The sequence below is a fragment of the Callorhinchus milii genome, unplaced genomic scaffold (genome assembly GCF_018977255.1).
Source record: "Callorhinchus milii isolate IMCB2004 unplaced genomic scaffold, IMCB_Cmil_1.0 Scaffold172, whole genome shotgun sequence".
NCBI lineage: Eukaryota > Metazoa > Chordata > Chondrichthyes > Chimaeriformes > Callorhinchidae > Callorhinchus > Callorhinchus milii.
Genome location: NW_024704913.1, coordinates 3,397 through 23,762, shown reverse-complemented (window position 1 = coordinate 23,762; position 20,366 = coordinate 3,397). Strand labels below are relative to the sequence as shown.

The 20,366-nt window shown below is 45.5% G+C and overlaps 1 protein-coding gene across 1 annotated transcript; it reads left to right on the top strand.

The window, feature by feature from the left end:
• The first annotated feature begins 16,023 nt into the window (after positions 1-16,023).
• On the top strand, positions 16,024-17,855 carry nop10 (NOP10 ribonucleoprotein homolog (yeast)). The gene is given in 3 exon segments (XM_042345956.1): positions 16,024-16,077; positions 17,716-17,755; positions 17,758-17,855. Coding segments are annotated over 3 exon segments (192 nt in total).
• The last annotated feature ends 2,511 nt before the right edge of the window (positions 17,856-20,366 follow it).

The window sequence follows — 20,366 nt, the reverse complement described above, 5'->3', positions numbered from 1 at the left end:
CCCCAATCAGACTGCATTGATGGGCAGTGCAGTCTGTATGTCTCTGTGTGGGCAAAGTTATTGCTGGTATATTGTTTTTGTAGCGCTGTATATATATTGGTATTTTACTAATATCAATTTTGACTCCCTAGGAAACAATGATGTCAAGAAAGAGAAAAATTTACTCGGAGTGTAGGATATTCAAAGAACAGTGGACTTATGATTACTTTTTCATGCAGTACAAGGAAAGAGCTGTGTGTCTAATATGCCAGAATATAGTGTCTGTGTTCAAAGAATACAATTTACGTCGACACTATGAAACTCAACATAAAGATAAATATGATTGTTTGGTCGGAGAAGTGAGAAAAGATAAAATATTGAAACTGAAAAATACATTAACAACTCAGCAAAATACTTTTGTGAAGCAGAAGAAGCTAATAGCGTGCACTGGCAGACCATTCGTGGAGGGAGAATTTGTTAAAGAATGCCTTCTTTCTGTTGCCAAAGAGATGTGTCCAGAGAAGGCCGATTTATTTAGTACAGTGAGTCTTTCAGGACCTACAATTACACGGAGTATTGAAGAAATGGGAGACAATTTGCATCAGCATTTGCAAAACTCCACAAAAAAACTTTCCTATTTTTCCTTGGCACTCGACGAAAGCAATGATGTTCGTGATTCTGCACAACTTCTAATTTTTATTCGTGGGACAAATGACTATTTCGAAGTCACAGAAGAGCTTGCTGCACTGCAAAGCATCAAAGGAACAACTACAGGAGAGGATATCTTTCGATTTAAAGCTTTCGTGACTGCAGGGATTAATCTTCTTGGTTCTTTCGGTAAAGTCACATAGAAGGGAAGTAATAAAATAATAAAAGTAAAACATAATAAAATAATTCTCACGACGTTTCGGCCACAACGCAAGCAGCCGTCCTCAGGTGAAAACCAGGTCTGTTGGGGAGACAGCGTCTGAATGAAACAGCACACGAGCTTGGAGCATATATAAGCTGGGTTGGAAACGGGGGAAAGAGTGCCTTGACAAAATAATTTAATAATAGTACTACATATGCAGCACGGGCATATGTAGTACTAATCACATTCCTGCATTTCCCATAAATATGCTAAATTCCTCTTGATATGCAAATTCTTTTGTCAGGGCGCTCTTTCCCCCGTTTCCAACCCAGCTTATATATGCTCCAAGCTCGTGTGCTGTTTCATTCAGACGCTGTCTCCCCAACAGACCTGGTTTTCACCTGAGGACGGCTGCTTGCGTTGTGGCCGAAACGTCGTGAGAATTATTTTATTATATTTTATTTTTATTATTTTATTACTTCCCTTCTACGTGATTTTACCGAAAGAACCAAGAAGAGAGGATATCTATGAAAAGGTTTGCCAAACTGTGAATGGTTTGGAGCTGAACTGGGCTAAACTAGCCAGTGTGACAACTGATGGTGCTCCTAGCATGGTGGGGTCTAAGAAAGGAGTAATTGCTCGCATTAACCAAGAGATGGACAAACATAACCATTCTCATCCAATAGCCATACACTGCCTCATCCACCAACAAGCGCTGTGTAGTAAATCACTGAAGTGGGACTCTGTTATGAAATTTGTGGTATCTTGTGTTAACTTCATTAGAGCTCATGCACTAAACCACAGACAATTTCAGGAATTTCTGTCTGAGCTAAATGTTGACTATGAAGATGTTCTGTATCACACAGAAGTCCGTTGGCTGAGTCGAGGGAGAGTTTTGAAACGTTTCTATGACTTACTTCCACAGATTACAGCTTTTCTGCTTTAAAAAAACAAAGAAGTACCAGAGCTCAATGATGCAGAATGGAAATGGCACCTTGCCTTTCTGACAGATGTAACAGAGCTACTCAACAGTTTCAATGTGCAACTTCAAGGAAAGGGGAAGCTCATCTGTGATATGCAATCACATGTCAAAGCATTTGAAGTAAAATTAGGCCTCCTCATCAAACAAGTGAAGGAGGAAAACTTCTGCCATCTCCCCACAACTAAAAATCTGTTAGCGGAAAAACCATTGGTTGCATTCCCAAACAAAACATGTGCGGATTCACTGGAAAAATTGCAAAAGGAGTTCCAATTTAGATTTAAAGAGCTTCATCTCCATGAACAGGACATACAGCTTTTCCGTAACCCATTTTCTATTGACATTGAAAATGTGGATACAATTTACCAAATGGAACTGGCTGAACTGCAGAATTGTGACTCTCTGAAAGACGCATTCAAGTCAAGCAGCCTTCATAATTTCTATGCATCTCTCCCCTCTGAGACATATCCTCATCTCAGGAACCATGCACTCAAAATGGCAACCATCTTTGGCAGCACTTATGTCTGTGAACAGACTTTTTCCAGAATGAAACATTTGAAATCTCCAACCAGATCTAGACTAACGGATGCACACTTGCATCACTTGTTACGACTAGCAGTGACAAATATGGAACCGGACATTGACCATCTCATTAGCCAAAAGCAGGCCCATAGTTCCCATTGAAATACTGGCAAGTTTGTTGATTTAACTTTACTGGAAAGTTTGTTGATTTAACTTTACTTGTTTTTCATTTTAAATATTGTATTTGTTCTCGTTTTGTTTCTTCACTTCAAAATAAGATATATGCAGTGTGCATAGGAATTTGTTCATAGTTTTTTTTTACTATAGTCCGGCCCTCCAACGGTCTGAGGGACAGTGAACTGGCCCCCTGTTTAAAAAGTTTGAGGACCCCTGCCATAGCGTGATTCTCGATCATGGCTAACATCAGGGGCGAGGGATATCTCAACCGTTCCTGGGTGCTCCCTTGACCAAATCCACACTGACCAGTGTGGTGAAGTAATAATGGTGAAATAAGCACTATGGCTAACAGGGTAAATAATGACAGCCCTTTGCTAGATAAAACACTATACTTTCGTTAATAACGCTGTGGCTTTAAGATATATATATACGAGGAAATGTGTTAAGCCATGGCCCATCTTCATTTACGTGTCCGAAGAAGGAGCATTGCCAGAAAAGTCGCCCATTATATTTTTTTCTTTTAAGGCCACTGTTCTTTAAAGGTGTGGAGTTTTTTTCGTAAGTATATATTCACAGTTTACTTGTGCTGAACCACTCTGATTGTCAGGGTTGGCTATGTACGGCGCGGAAAGAAGTTCAACATACATGCGTACTCCTAATAAGGCGGTGTGGCTAACGGGATAAACCCTTTATTGTTTATTTAGAGAACGGATACGAGAAGGCGAATTGTCTGCTATTCTATTGCATTGTTTATTCCTCTGGACCGGTGTTCATGGCAAACGTGGTGAGGCTCGGATTTGTGCTGTTGCACCACTGCCAACGTCAGCACTTTAACGTTTGTGAATTGACTTTGTACTCCATCACACAAAATCACCAATTGCGTCATGGAAAATATAAGTAACAATATTAATAAGCAGACTATACGCCGCTGTCACAGATTAAAGATGCGTCAAATAATAAGTATTCCATCAGCCACAGGGTCTTCTGGGAGTACACAATTTCAGCAGCAATGGTTCAGCACAAACTCTGGATCGGTTTCGACATTCAGTGCATCACCGGTAGAGTGAACGGGTCAGTTGGGTCCAACTCGCCTAGAGAGCACTCACCAGGGGCAGCGCCTTTCTCCTCCCTCCTACAGGCTGGGGTCGCCATGGATAGCACACGCTGGAACGTTCCGTTTCTTACACAGCCCCGCTGCTCTGTCGATTCCACTGCAGGATCAGCCGCTCCGTGTGGAACAAAGGCCACCGCGTCTGTGGCGTGTTTGGAACATTGTTGCCACAGCGGAGAAGGGGTCTGCACTTCATATGACCTGTTCAGTGCGTGGGAATTCTGGGTGGAAGCTTTGGGCTTGAGCTGGCTCGTAACATTCAACAGAGTGCTTTGAACTTTTGACTGGAAATGGCTTTCGAACGGTGATGTTCCTTGCAAATATCTAACTGGCCCACGAACATACTCCCGCTGTAGAAGCCATGGGTTTCGTCCCACTGTCACGGCATCCTTTTGACCGCACGAAGCCTCGGCAGCCGCAGGACCGTTGCCTCTTGAATGGGCGAACGCGTCTTTGTCAAGAGCCGCGTAGTGGCAGAGCCACGCGTCCTCCACTCTCCTCCTCGTCGCCTTGCTCCCGCCAGCCCCGCCCGGGAACTCGTGCTCCCCCCGGTACACCTCGTCCAGCGCGGGACCCGACGTCGATGCGGCGCGGCTAATGGCCCTCCCGTCCTCCACGGTAAACTCGCGGATGTTGAGGCTGTTGTGGCGGCCGGCGAAGCTCGGCAGATCCTGAACTTTGCTGTCGGCCTTGAGAGGCAGGCTGACGGAGCGCGATCGACGCGGTGACGGGACAGCAGAGGGCTGCCTCCGCTGGGCTCGGGCATGGGCAGACTGCTCGACAGCTCGTGCAGGGAGCCGTCCGCGGGATCCGGCTTCGCCGGCGAGGTGAGCAAGCGGTCCCTCGCACCGCAGCTGTGCGGAGTCGACGGGAATGCATTGCCCGGGCATACCATGGAAACCGTTTCTCTGGGACCATTAAAAGCCTCTTGTTGACTTGTCAAGACGTTGAAGGGCACTTTGGAGCGTTTGCCGACGTTAATTTGGTCGCCAGTTGGAACGGAGCCAGCGCCGCTCCCCTCCCACGCCCTCCCGCGTCGCCCGACCGCTGCGGCCGAGAGCAGCGCGTCGTTCTCTTTGTCGAAAGCGTTTCGCCGGGCGCGCATCTCGAGGTGCCGCTCTTCGCGGACTTCGCCTCCGGGTCTTCTCTCCGAGTCCTCGCTCCAGTGTCAGGCGGAGAGGCGTGGGGCGCAACGTCGCTTGGTGACTCCCACCTCTGCTCTCTCTCCCGGCACAGTCTCTGTGAGAGCCTCTTGTGTTTGTCCACGACCGACGACGCTACCCAGGCGGTGTCGGGCAGCAGCGAGATGATTTGTCTCTTCTTCTCGAGCGTGATCCCGTGGCACGGCTGGGACAGCCTCTCTCCCTGCTGCTGCTGCTGGCATCTCTGCTTCACCTGCGGGCCGTGCACGAGCGACGCGTGTCCATCCCCTACAGACACTGCGCGTGCCGCTGCTGTTGTCGGTTTCTGTTCGTCTCTCGCGTAAGATTCGCCTGCAAATCGTGCGAATTTTGTTTTATATCCTCTCACTTTTTATTGGAATATTTTTTACCGAACACAAGCTTACAGGAAAATGCTAGATAATGATGTAATTCATACAAGAAAAATAACATTTGCCTGTTTTTGTTTACGTGCATGTAAATCGAACGCTGCACACAGGATCAGTACACGAAATATTGGTTTTAAAATAACTGTTTTATTTTAATTCAATCGATAACGCTTTTACAAAACTCGAATGTTATCTAAAAGCAAAGCATATACCCCATTAGCATACACACCGCAAACAACACCACCCACACTGAGATCATTCGCGCCACCCCATTGTTTCAAATATTATTTTTCATTGAAATCAAGAGAACAGAGCGCCACCACTTTTCGTAATCGGGTCGCACTCTGCTGCTGCTGCCGCCGCCGCCTTCTGGCTGACGTCTCACCGAAGTTACCTGGATGATGGTGGTGCTGCTGCTGCATGGCTCGGTTAGCGGAGCAGGAATGCAGCGCGACGTTATTGTGCACGGCACTCGCTGCCTCCTCTACGGTCATCAGTCACGCCCACTCGCTCCGCACGAGACTGCTGCCTCCGTTCGCGCGCGACGCTCGGACCCCCCCCCCCATCTCTCTCTCGTCACCCGCGTCTCCACGGCCATTGGGGCGACTTGGCCAGGCCGCCCTCTCAGCCACCCGCACTGGCGCCGCCGCTGCTGCTGTTGGCGTTGCGCGTTCGCGCCGCTCGTTGTGTTCGGCGTCGCGGCATGAAACGCGATCTCGTTCCGCGTCCCGGCCACTTGTTGAGCGGCTCTGATCCCAGTGAGCCGCTCAGTCTCTGGGCTCGCACAAAAAGGGCGGGCGGGCGAGCGGTTGTGCCCTCTGTACCAAACGCGGCCGCTCAGTGGATTATCCATATCACAATCGGGAGCGAATCTTTGGTGGAAAACGCTGAACAATTTGTTCTTTTTGGAAACAATGGCTCGGCGTTGGATGTTTGTGTATTATGATTTCATTCACGTGGTTATTTAGTCCTGTTATTTAATCGGTCTTGTTTGTTATTGGCATTCGCTGGCACGCCATGCAATAACAGCCAAAGCGTTATGTAATGCACTGCAACGCCACACAGAAAGTCTGAAAAAGACCCGGACACTACGTGTCACTGTCGTGAAATGTGTTGTGAAATATTCTTCTCGGGACAGAGTGATCAGCACACAAGTGATACGTGCGATGCTGCATTGCGAACCGAAATCTCTCAGTTCAATTCCAGGCCTTAGTTCACCATCAGGGGCGAGTGATATCTGATTCAGACGTGCCCCCCCCCCATCCTTCAACCCAACACTCAAAAGCGGTGGTGAATTATGGTCAAGCAACCCTCATGATTGCCACGGCTTGGGGAGCCTCTTCATCCAGCAGTGGATTTACAAAAGGCTGTAAAATGTCATTCATTATATAACACACTTCTGTATTATAATTGTATTAACTTCAAACCTTGGTTGTTTTTGTTAGCACTGTAGTTGCCATTGACGTGATCAGGTAGTCTCCCATGATTGGACGGATGCAATTGAGCAATGCCCATGTTAGACTCAGTTAACATTGGTCTGGCTCTTTCTACAGCAGATGTACACAGAGTACGGCTGCTGTATATGCTTCCCACCATAAACCTTTCTCTACATGAGAGTTCCCAATCGTGGTTGGGGGTTGACTCAGCCCATCATCCCTCCTTTCGAGGTGAATGCAATGAGTACCACTTTTTGGGGAATTCAACAGTGGTTTCCTGATGGAGACACTCTCCCCTGCCATAGGAATGAGGAATTTCCTACCAAGGAAACACATTTACAAGCACAGCCTTGTGTTGAAAGCGTAGCAACAATTTTGTCTGATCTTATTCTTTGGGTCTTTCGGTAAAGTCACGTAGATTATCATCAAATAAAATAAATAACAAAAAACTACGACGTTTCGACCGCAACACAAGCGGTCGTCATCAGGAAAGGGGGGGGGGGCTGGGAGTACTACAGTGCCACTTAATCTGATTAAACACAATTGTTAAAACTCGTGTCTGCTGCGTGTGTGCTTGTGTTTATTCTCCTTTCTGTGTAAGCGTCGAGGCCCCTTTAGAGTGGCAGTACGGTCGTGGCACGCGTCTCCGTGCTCAAGGGGTCACTGACGCATCCCCAACAGACATCTCTCCAAGGCTTGATACATTTCATCAGTACTCATACTATTTGGTTCTTTCGGTAAAGTCACGTAAGTATAAATAAAATAAAATAACATTTCATCAGCATTATCACTAAATACATATTCTCATCTTGGTGTAAATATACAAATATCTCCTCTCCTGAAGGTGACTGCTTTCAACAGACCCCAAGACTCCTGAGACACGATTTGTACTCCATCCAGGCTCTTGTCCTGCTCTTAATCTGAATGAAGTTCTGTTTATGATAACCCTGAACATTGAATTCACAAAAGTGGCCTATGGTGTACGTTGCGGTCTCCAACTTTTATTAACTTCACATCTCTCTTTATAAGGGCCATTGCCCAAAACGTCGTCTGTTAGATATTTGTTTCTCTTAATGCCAATTTGTTATTGAAAAATGTGTTGTGTTTTTGTTGTTTGTGGTTGTATCGCCTAGATAAGGAACAAATTATATATTAATAAACTTGTTTTCTTTCTTTATTAATGCGACAGACACATTCACTCGTGTGTACAGATTCACGTGTTTTTTTCCGTATCCTATTGTCAAACGATGAGTCAGGTGGCGACCAGCTACTGCTGTGAATCATGTCATGGAAAATAGAGGCGAATGACTCATCCGATGCATGGCCTAGCTAAACTCACCGCTTAGTTTTTAAAACACATATCTGGTTCATTAGTGAATAAGAACAATAACATACCATTTAGATTTTAAATATAGCAGCTTAAGAGTTGATACTTCCATTCACAATACTACAATACATTTCAATTCACGAGTGAACATAATTTATTATGCGACCATAACGTTTTTTTAAATATTAGGACTGTGAAAGGGTGGAGATAATAATAAAAAAAATACAAAAAATTATAATAATATCAATGAGTTTCTTTAACTTCTAAGTACTGCGCAGTCAAATCTGCAACACACAAGACACATAGACAGTCGGGGCAATCCTCGATCTCGAACCAGGTGTGGTCTCATCGATATCTCTCTTGCAAAGGCCCCTCAGCTATAAAACAAACATGTGCTCGAGAAATAATATGAAGTGTGTAGAGTTTCATGTATATGTTATTTAACCATGTGAGAACTCAGGAGACCAGGATAAGCCGAATTGTAAAAGTGACGTTGGTGATGCTCATTATTAGAACTATTGTTATTTCCTGTACGCTTAAATACCTCCTCACAATGAATTCTGGTAAGGGTGCACGTTTCATTTCCATAGCAGGAAACAAAGCAGGGTGACTGAATCGCTGTTCACCCTGGCGTTCCATGCGCGATGCTGGGGAGAGGGGATCACATGGCTCCACAGGTGACGCGTTTCCCTGGGAATGCCATGGCAATAAGACTGAGAATGCGGGGGCAAATAATTGCCTAATAGGATCGTGTGAAGCCTGCTGAATAGCCCCAAGCAGCTGCTGAGCTTTATGTTTATTATCGATTTTCTGTCGTGTTTGGAAATTATTTAATCGTATTCCTAACCATATTTGCACAGCTTGGTACACAGTCTAAAAATAACACGAACATCTTGGCACTATTCAAAGTCAAAGCGATGTCCTGCTCTGAGACAACGTGAGTTTCCTGTTTATAGCCCTGAGCTAACGGTGGCAATTCGACATTCCTATGGCGGGGGCGAGTCTCAAATTAACATTATTATCCCCCAACCACGATTTAAAGTCGCAACATTCCGATTGCGAGCCGTTTGCTCTTCCGCTGAGCCACTTGGCACTCACGATGATGTGTTTACGTGTTCTAAAAGTACTTACATTTTGTAAATGCAAAATAAATGTCAATGTATGCTTAGATTGCGGTCTCGACTATCCACTTATCCAGACAGAAACTTGACTGCTGTCTGAACACGACGATGGTGGCTCTTGTGTGTGTATAGGTATTCAAACTCATGCTCCCTACTCTTAACAGCAAATCTAAAATAACACGAAACGGCAACACAGGACTCACGGGGGACTTGGGGGTCTTGTTCTGGGAATTTGTCATGGCCAAAAACACATCGTCATACACTGTTTAGATTTGCCACCTTTTCCACTGTATACGAAACCCTGACCAGTGAGCGTAGATACAGTGAGGGAAAGAAATATTTGATCCCCTGCTGATTTTGTACGTTTTTCCACTGACAAAGAAATTATCAGTCTATCATTTTAATGGTAGGTTTATTTGAACAGTGAGAGACAGAATTACAACAACAAAATCCAGAAAAACGCATGTCAAAAATGTTATAAATTGATTTGCATTTTAATGAGGGAAATAAGTATTTGACCCCCTCTCAATCAGAAAGATTTCTGGCTCCCAGGTGTCTTTTATACAGGTAACGAGTCGAGATTAGGAGCACACTCTTAAAGGGAGTGCTCCTAATCTCAGCTTGTTACCTGTTCACAGAAACAATTAATCAAACAGATTCCAAACTCTCCACCATGGCCAAGACCAAAGAGCTCTCCAAGGATGTCAGGGACAAGATTGTAGATCTACACAAGGCTGGAATGGGCTACAAGACCATCGCCAAGCAGCTTGGTGAGAAGGTGACAACAGTTGGTGCGATTATTCGCAAATGTCAGAAACACAAAAGAACTGTCAATCTCCCTCGGCCTGGGGCTCCATGCAAGATCTCACCTCGTGGAGTTGTAATGATCATGAGAACGGTGAGGAATCAGCCCAGAACTACACGGGAGGATCTTGTCAATGATCTCAAGGCAGCCGGGACCATAGTCACCAAGAAAACAGTTGGTAACACACTACACCGTGAAGGACTGAAATCCTGCAGCGCCCGCAAGGTCCCCCTGCTCAAGAAAGCACATATACATGCCCTCTTACAGACCAAAGTGGAGCTCTTTGGCATCAACTCAACTCGCCGTGTTTGGAGGAAGAGGAATGCTGCCTATGACCCCAAGAACACCATCCCCACCGTCAAACATGGAGGTGGAAACATTATGCTTTGGGGGTGTTTTTCTGCTAAGGGACAGGACAACTTCACCGCATCAAAGGGACGATGGATGGGGCCATGTACCGTCAAATCTTGGTGAGAACCTCCTTCCCTCAGCCAGAGCATTGAAAATGGGTCGTGGATGGGTATTCCAGCATGACAATGACACAAAACACACGGCCAAGGCAACAAAGGAGTGGCTCAAGAAGAAGCACATTAAGGTCCTGGAGTGGCCTAGCCAGTCTCTAGACCTTATTCCCATAGAAAATCGGTGGAGGGAGCTGAAGGTTCGAGTTGCCAAACGTCAGCCTCGAAACCTTAATGGTATTTAGCTCCTGAACATATTTGCATATGTAAGAATTGAAAAGAAAAACCTGCAGTTTACTATGATAAATGTGAACATACTACCGGCACCAGATCTCGGTACAAATTAATTCCTGCCATCCGGACACAGACGCCATCTCTGCGTGAAATCCGGATGGTAGCAACCCAACTCGTCGAGAGACGATGTGTTATGGAAGTTGTAATTTAAAACAGCAATAACGCATTTTGTCATCGAAAATACCTTTGGGGAATTTTTTTGTTTAAATCGGCTATACAATGGTAATGGAACTGCAAATAAAATTCCGACATAATAAGACACAGAAGTGTAATGAGCTTGTATATGTCGTGTGTATATGGCCAAATCACCCCTGAATGGGCACATTAGTGTCAAAAAGAAAAAGGAGATAAGCAAAGGTGAGCTTAAATTGTCTTGAATGGGCGACAACCATGCATAAAGGGTGAGATCATGTGGTGGGCAGCAGACTGCAGTGCAGGGAAATTATTTGTTATGCTGCACTTCTAGGCTCCCACGTCTTTTGCTCTCCGCCTTCACCAACCTGACCTGACCATTGCGGCATAGTCAAATTATATCATCAAAAAGTATGGTCAAGAAAACCCTGACGACCGACACGGTGTCGGGAAGCCCTCTTACAGCAATGTATTGCCAAATGGCCATGCATATGTAGTGACATGGAATTGGTCACTACGTAGCATAGCGCTGGTTGCTGGCAGAGAAGGGGATCTGCAGTTGCAGCAGCCCTGTCTGTCAGCAGGTCACGTGATACACCAGAGAGAAGGATGTAGGGGAAAGGTTACAGAGGGGGCACGTGAGGGAAGCCCGGGAACCCGCTCGTAGGTTCTAGACGAGGAGCGTGGCCGGGCGGAGCGAGGCCACGCTGGGAGGATAAAAGGGAACCCCGAGCGAAAGCGCAGATGGTGCTTGTGTTCAATGTTCTAATTATGAGTTTCTGTTTGTCACACTGTAAGACGCTTCCTGGCAAAAAAACCGAATGCATCTGTGCGGTTACCTCAGAAGGTTATTGCAGGTATTTGGCTCATATTTGAAATATTCTGCTCTGTATTAAAACAGGTTGTGTTCTGTAATTGTCTTTGCACTTCCATGCCTTCTGTGCACAACCAGTTAGAATGTGGACACGTGGCATTTGAGTGCTGGTCTGAGCGTGTCAATGGCTCTTGTAAAGATTCTACAGAAGGACTATATTGCTCAAAACGGCATGTAAGCAGGATGGGCATTGGAGTGGTCTACACGATTCTGACGGCCAAGGGGAAGAGACCGAACAGTGGATGGTGGGAGACTGTTAGGGCAGAACGATGGCTCTATGTAAGTCGATGGGTCTCTCTGTGAGTCTGTGGGTCTCTCTGTGAGTCTAAGTCTAAGGCCAAATCATAGGAGACTGTTGAGGCAAGTCTTGGATATAACCACTGTTGACTTCCCCAAGATGAGGTGATAATTCGTATCAAACTCTTATCGGATGATGGGCTAGTCAACCCCAACCCAGGATTTCAACTCGCAAACTTCAGATTGCGAGCCACTCTACCGAGGAGTCACCTGGTCGATGAACAAGATGCATTCCAAAAGAACGTATTCATGTTGGAAAACCAAATACTGCATCCTATAAAACCTCATTGTTGTGGCGTAGAAAACGTAACACAACTTGTCAACAAGGCGATACGGAGCCCATATGTTAACATCCACATTCCAATAAGTTTTTTTGGGTTAGATCGCGTAAATATAAATGTGTCGTTAAACCCGCCACCAGCCCACACACCAGCGTGTTGGAGAATAAACCCACAACGTTCCGCCGGTAATTACAACCAGCCTCATCAGGGCAACAGCAAATTGTGGCTGCCACCTGATGGTGCTGAATGTAATCACCGGTAAAACGTACTCGAAGTGTAAATGTTATGGGTTTACTCTCCAACACACTGGTGTGCTGAACTAGTAACGAATTGCATGTTGACATGACAAACCTTATAATTGGCTGTGGCAGGTTTAAAAAAAACATTTATATTGACACGATCTAACCCCCCAAAACCCCCCCTCTATTATGGATAATATTAGTAGCTAAGGCCTACGTGTGAATCCAAATACCCCACTGATGTACAGCATTGCCAGTTTACACCAGACAAACTCTGCCGGCACATTACGTTCGTGGGACAAGCCCGGCTTGCTGTAATTATGGAATATTCCAGCGTCAACCCGACAAGGCACCACGTGATGCCCCCAGCCCCCACAGGCACGATGTCGCCTTTCGGCAGCCAAAGTGTAAACACGGCACTTGTGATGTCTTCAGTGGCCGGGTTGTGAATTTACACGCTCCGATATTGAGTCGGGCAGTCCACACAAGCATGTGGAGAGCGCGCCCTTGGGAGGAGTTTGGGCCTTCTTACAATCTTAATTTTTGTTACATTTATTTTTTACATCGTGTGTCATGCATTATGAGTTTTGATTAGGTTAATTTTAATATATGCTGTATACATCTATTCGATTCCATTGAGATGGTACATTCATCCAGCAGTGGATAGAGTGATTCGATTACCGTACAGTGTGATTCTAATAATTCTAATACGATTCTAATTCTACACATATCTCGTCAAGGAACATAAACCAGCATGATTAGGATAGCCATCGAACAAAGACGGTCACCGCATCGCGCGCTTTCAGATGTGCTTCTGCGGCCGTCTGGAACGCTCTTCCTTCCGGTATTGGAAAACCACTGGTGCTGTGTACTTTTAAATCTGGATTGAAAACTCATTTCTTTAAAACAGATTTTTGTGTTTAGTTTGTTGTACTTCCCCCACAACCCCGATTAGCACGGTTGACTACGTACGGTGCCAAATAAATTTTAGATATATACAGTACATACATATTTATTCAGGAGCACTTCCGTTTGCAAATGGCTCAAGTTCCATGCGAATAATCAGAATCTGTTTTTATATGATGGGCAACTTAAGTCACGTAGAAAATTATAATTGTATGAAAAATGTATTGCTTTACAAAAGGAGACACTACTTCTCCTTTCCATATCTGTGCAAGTAATAAATACAAGTATTTTTTTCCGCATCCCATCAGCTACACAGCCATCTGGGAGTGCATTATTTCAGCAGCAATTGGTTAAACACAATAAAACGTGATGGCTTATGGTCGACATACACTGAACTATGGATACTAAACTATCTGGCTACGTGTTACTACCCTCTGGTGGACATAAATAATACTATTGTATTTCGATTTAAAGCTTTCGTGACTGCAGGGATTCATCTTCTTGGTTCTTTCGGTAAAGTCACGTAGAATGGAAATAATAAAACAACAAAAAATAAAACATAATAAAATTATTCTCACGACGTTTCGGCCACAACGCAAGCAGCCGTCCCCAGGTGGAGAGCAGGTCTGTCATTCAGGCTCTACTCGACAGACCTGCCCTCTACCTGAGGACGGCTGCTTGCGTTGTGACCGAAACGTCGTGAGAATCATTTTATTATGTTTTATTTTATTATTTTATTACTTCCCTTCTACGTGACTTTACCGAAAGAACCAAGAAGATGGTATTTAATTTTTTGCCGTTTCTGTAGCTATCTAATTAATTGTTGAACTTTCACAGAGTCCCTAATCACTGGCAGGCCTCTGCCGGTGTCTGTGACTGTGCGATGCCCTCTCTATATAGGGCGCTGTAATACGATAAAAGCGGGCGTGAATTTTCATTTGGATTTTTTAAAATTTCGCGGGCAAATCAATGAGCAGAATCAATAACATTTAATAAATGCATGTGCTTATTTTGTGATCGAGATGTCGTGAGAATCATTTTATTATGTTTTATTTTTTGTTGTTTTATTATTTCCATTCTACGTGACTTTACCGAAAGAACCAAGAAGAATACTAGCAAACTTCGACATTGAATATAGCTCCTTTACGATTAAACTACAATACTGTGCCGTATTGTACTGGTAACACGATGCCCTCTGGTGGCACTAACGCCAAAGCGTTAGGTGAAAGCAAACATTAAAAAAGTGGAAAATTTAATTTTTTGGGAAAAATTAAATTTTTTGGGGGAAAAAAAACACGGGTTATGTTCGTTGAAAAATGTGACATTTACGACTTTTTTTTTAAATAGATAGCATACTAAGCATCAACACGGCGCCTCAACATTCATAGTGGTTATATTGAGCCTAAACTTGATTTGAAGCTTTCGTGACTGCACGAATTATACTCTTTGGTTCTTTCGATAAAGTCACGTAGAAAGAAAATAAATTAAATAATAGAATACGACGTTTCGATTGCAACACAAGCAACCGTCATCAGGTAGAACTAAATTTGACAGACAAAACACAGACACGGAGACACACAGACACACAAGCAGAGACAACACGAAGACACACAGAGAGAGACACAACATAGACACAGAGACCCAATGCCTCTGTGTCGAGGCCTTAAATAGAGAGGGGGGGGCAGAGAGAGAGGTGGGTCTGCTGGAGCAGAAAGATAAGCATGTCAATGAAAGACCCAACAAGACTGGTACATTTATTGAGCCTGTTTAACACGTAGACTTTCGCGACCAATATCATCCATAATAGAGGTTTTTGGGCTAAATCGCGTAAATGTGTCGTTAAAACCCGCCACCACCAGCAAGACTGCTCCACAAATCTGGTTGTCGCCTGATGAAGCTAGTTGTAATTACCGGCGAAACGTCGTACTCAGATTGTAAATGTCGTGGCTTGGCTCTCCAACACACCGGCTAGTGCTGTACTAGTATACTACACTATACACTAGTGCTGTACTCGTGACGAATTGGCCACGTTCTGTTGACGTGACAACCCTTACTAGTTGGCTGTGTCGGGTGGTGGCGGGTTTTAAGGACACATTTATATATTTACGCGATCTAACCCAAAAACCTCTATTATGGATGTATTGAGCCTGTTGCGTTTGTGCCGTGTCGAGTGTGGGGTCTGTGCTGTGTCTGTGCTGCATCGACTCCGCCGTGTTGACTCTGTTGTCCGTGCCTGCTCCTGTCGACTTGAACGTCTCCGACTACTCTGCCTTTTTTGGAAGAGGCAGCCGCTTTCCCGTCGACACGCCCCCTTGCAGTTCGACACGCCCCTTGCAGTTCGACACGCCCCCTTGCAGTTCGACACGCCCCTTGCAGTTCGACACGCCCCCTTGCAGTTCGACACGCCCCCTTGCAGTTCGACACGCCCTTGCAGTTCGACACGCCCCCTTGCAGTTCGACACGCCCCCTTGCAGTTCGACACGCCCCTTGCAGTTCGACACGCCCCCTTGCAGTTCGACACGCCCCCTTGCAGTTCAACACGCCCCTTGCAATTCGACACGCCCCCTTGCAGTTCGACACGCCCCCTTGCAGTTCGACACGCCCTCTTCCGGCTTCGGAAGAAGACCCTTCCGCCACACAGCTCGAGGCGCCGACACGTGGAGCGGAGCGCGCAACTGCGGAGATGTTCCTGCAGTTCTACGTCGACGAGGCGGGCGAGCGGGTCTACACCCTCAAGGTGAGCATGCACGGCTCAGAGATGGCGAGCGGCCGTGGGGGTTTGGGGGGGGGGGATACCGTCTCGTCGTGCCGTGCGGCGCGCCCTTGCTGTGTAGGCCCGGCGCGGCCTACACCGCGGCTGCCTCAGAAACGAGACCCCCCTCAGCTCTGCCGATTAAACGCCAAATGTTTGTGTCGAAGCCATCGCTGATGCACGTACGAACTCCCCCTCCCAAACCGTGTGGCAGACGAGGTGTGTAAAAATATACTTATTTATATATATTTACGCCAAGGTCCGGATACGTGAAAGAGGCTACTGTTTTGCGCCCGTTACATTGAGTGAATTGCGAGCCCCTTTATTAATTTTCGTGACTTGTCTCGCTTTCCTATACCTTGTACTCCTGTCGGTTTTTGTATTGTAACTTTCTGATCCGCGCCTGCCGGACATCTGTGAAAAGATCTTCACAGCTCATTGGATTATTTCAGCCTACGTAAATGAGTGCTGCTACACAACGCCCACACGCTCGTGGCCTTCAAAGCAATATCGCCAAAGATACCTGTACACAAGCTAATGAAATAACCAGACAACTGTAATGGGACCGCATAATCATTTGCGAGTGGCCATATAAATAGACGGCGGGAAGAGGCCAGCAGTGGATTGTACATTGCCACAGAATGGAGCAGCTGCTTAGCACGTGGAGGCTCAGGCGCGCGTAGCTGTGCACGGTGAATCGCACAGCTGCAGGTCCACGAGCCGGCACCGACGCCACCACCTTTGTATTGCACACGACAGGAAACCCAACACGACACGTTCGCCAAGAATTCTGTCTTCACGGGGAATGTATGTAATAGGCGACGTTTCGGTCTCAGCCCAGAGATAGGAGATACGATTTGGAGACTGCACTTTAAAACATGAGGCCTGATAAGAATTACATTTAAAAACAACTTTCCTGATCCGTCTTTAAATCGGTACGTGCAGAGTTATATGTTAGTAGGCAATCCAAATCGTTGTACTTTTATTTTAAAGCAGTGCTATTGACGAACGCTTTTGCGTTTTTTATTTGTCTTTGTGTACTACTGCAAACGTAGTTTTGGTAAAAAAATATATCAACTACCAGTTAATAAGTGTAAGAGTTATTTGACCATGCTGGTCACAGTGAGGGTTGGTGAAAGCTAGTCGCATTAGACATGTGAGCATACTACATTACAGAAATGGAGCGTGCTGCATCGGCCTCTGCTGCCTGCAATGTAGAGCCGCAGCCTTGGTGGTTTCTTATGGTGGTTGCCCGTGCAGGCATTGTGCATGCTCAACTTTGCTTAGCTTCAGTGATCTGCCAAGATGCATTCTGGGTGATTTGGTCATTTTCACATCCTTGTGTCCATGCCTGCTAAATTAATGCAATTATATGTAGATAGCAACTTAACCCATTCCGTATAAATAATACCATATTACATTACAGAGCACATCCCAAAATGATGAAAGCGGATCCATTTGTGATGTGCATTGCTGATGTGGTCATTAGTCTTGAGTTGTATGTTAGTTATTGAGATATATGCTGTGCTAAAGCGGTTATATGTGTTGTGAGAGGGGTGTGTGTGATTCTTTGAGATAGGTACTGTGTTTAATCAGACGTGCGGTGATTCTTGTTCCTTACAGAAGCAGGACCCCAAGGGCGGCCCCACACTGTCTGCCCACCCGCACGCTTCTCCCCCGATGACAAGTTCTCGCGCCACCGTATTATGCTGAAGCGCCGCTTCGGATTGCTGCTCACGCAGCAGCCTCTGCCCGTGCTGTAAGGCACGTGGGGGCTTGGCAGGTTGGGCACCACCAGAGATGGCTCACTCTGGGGGGAGGTGACCAACTGAGACGACCATCCTGCACAATTGCTTGCTCCGCATTTCCAGGAAGACCGCCAAGCAACTCGGTGGCACAAGAGAAGCCCGGCTTGGTTCCAGCATTTACCCCCCCCCCCCCACCCAGGCTGGTTCCCAAGCCTGTGTGGTGTAGGCCTGGACATACTGCTGTGGAGTCATGGGCCATGGTAGACCGGTGGTATTGGCAGGGTCTATTTTCCCAGGCCAGTGCCAATCACTCGATCACCCTGCTCAATTACTGGAGACAGAACGGGAGTTTTTAAACCTGTGGTGTCTGTGCTCCCCTGCATCTGGTAATGTGTGTGAACCCTTTTCTGTGCCACCCCCTCATCCCGGATGGCTGTCTTGGGCCCACAGTGGTTGGCAGACCCTGCTTGAGAAGATCTGTACATGAAGCCCCTTCACCAAAACACAACTTAATTTAAGAGCAGAAGCAAAGCAATGCAGTGTACATCACAAACTCAATGTGTAAGATTACATTGAATTATATACGTGATTTGTGGGATTTTAAATAAAAATATTACTGGTGTCACGAGTTTGTCTCATTCTCACTTGAATCGTAAATGTTACTATTGGTGCAATGTGTAAACTTTATCATTTAATCGTAGTGTTAAATGGCAATTGGTGAATGGGTAACTATTCCTGGTTCAAAAAGTCAGGCAGAATATTAAGATTATTGTACCGATTGGCTCGCGTGAAAAAACCTGTAACGGGTCCGTTTTTGGCATTATTACACGGCATATACCACAGTAAAGTATGGTGCATAGCATTGGCAGCACAGCACATCTGAGGATGCAACAGCAACAAAACAGTTAAGGCTTCTGCAGGGTTTTCAGCATTTCGTTTTCTTGTACCAGGAGAAGACAGATGAGCAGGGTATTAAAAATCACATCCCACAATGAATAGGCTGCAAGTGAAAGGTCTTCAATAAAAAATTCACTCGTGGCTAAAGTCCCATGAAATCCCGACTACGCAATGTTCAGATAGTTGTCATCGGTAGGCAGGTGAAACTACCTTTGTAACAATTTCATCCCATATCAAACCGCCATCGCAAAGCTGCAGTCAATGCTGCTCCACTTATAACTTAGGTAAAATAATTCATGTCAAGACTCAACAGTTTACCTACTCAAGACGTATCCATATATAAAACAACCTCCACCTGATCGTCCAGACTTAAGTGCAGTTGCAGCTAGCATTACGCATACAGCCAAAACACTGCCACATGAGGACATTAGACTCAGAAGAATGTAGTTCGGAGACAAGTACTGACGGTTGAGAGGCCTGGGTTGGAACCTTGCCTACTCCCTTTGGCCCTCAAAACATGCTCTCAATAAGTTGCCTCTCGTCTCGGCTGCTGCCTTACCTGGAAAGCTACGAAGAAAACCCACGTATAAACCACGTGCAAATACCGGTCACGAAACCTTTCAGGTTCATAATAAAAAATAAGTTAATGCTCTAGGTTAAATGCATCATGGGACCTCATTTGCCAGCACCAAAATAGAAATCATGTCTGCATTAAGGGACCGTGGTGATTTACAGGCAACGTGAGTTGAGCGTGGACAATTAGACCCGTAAAAAAGATTGTTTAAAAATATTTTTTTATGGTGGAATATAGTATTTCCATCAGTATGACATAAGTATACCAAGTTTGCAGTCGATAGCACATTGGGAAGTGGGTAAAAATTGAGTTACAAGATATTTTAAGGATACGACAACAGACGGAGTGACTTAAATAAAAGCGTGTAATAAAAAGGGAAACCCTATTCTCATGTTTTGGTACTGACAAAGGAGGTCCCATGATGTAGCTGCTCACCCCAAGCTCTCATTACTCTGATGGTGCGTTGTCTTTGTGCTGTACGCCTTTTGGCGTCCTCTGGTCTAACGCCATTTTGAGACTAGGCTCAACGAAAGCTATCTCTGGTGGACCAATCAGTTTCAAAGACAATGCATATATTATCAGAGTATGTTTTTGTTTGAATTCAGACCACAAGTATTGTGGTTACTGCAGACATGATTCCTTGTAAATGGTTTCAGTTTGGTGTTTTAACATCTCAACACCTGTTTTGTTGCCAGAAAAAAGGGGAAAACCAATTCTCATACTTTGAGCCAATTAAAGTAAATGCCATGCAAAATGAAATTGATGAATCCAATGTTTCCGAGCGCACATTTTATGATGGTGCTGCCACTGTGAGTCCATGGTCGTCTCGTCTGATCCGCTGAGGTCTGCGTTACATGAGATCGAGTGCCCTGGTCGCCAGAAGGTCAGCTTGAAGTCGTAGCGGAACAAGTGGTGGAATCAGGCATAGAGCAGGGGGTTGATGGTAGAGTTCGTGTAACTCGGCCACACAACCAGCTCCACGTGTTGGCGTTCATCGTGAAGTCCTTGAACGGTTCCACCGTGCCGACCGAGAAGTAGGGCAGCCAGAAGATATA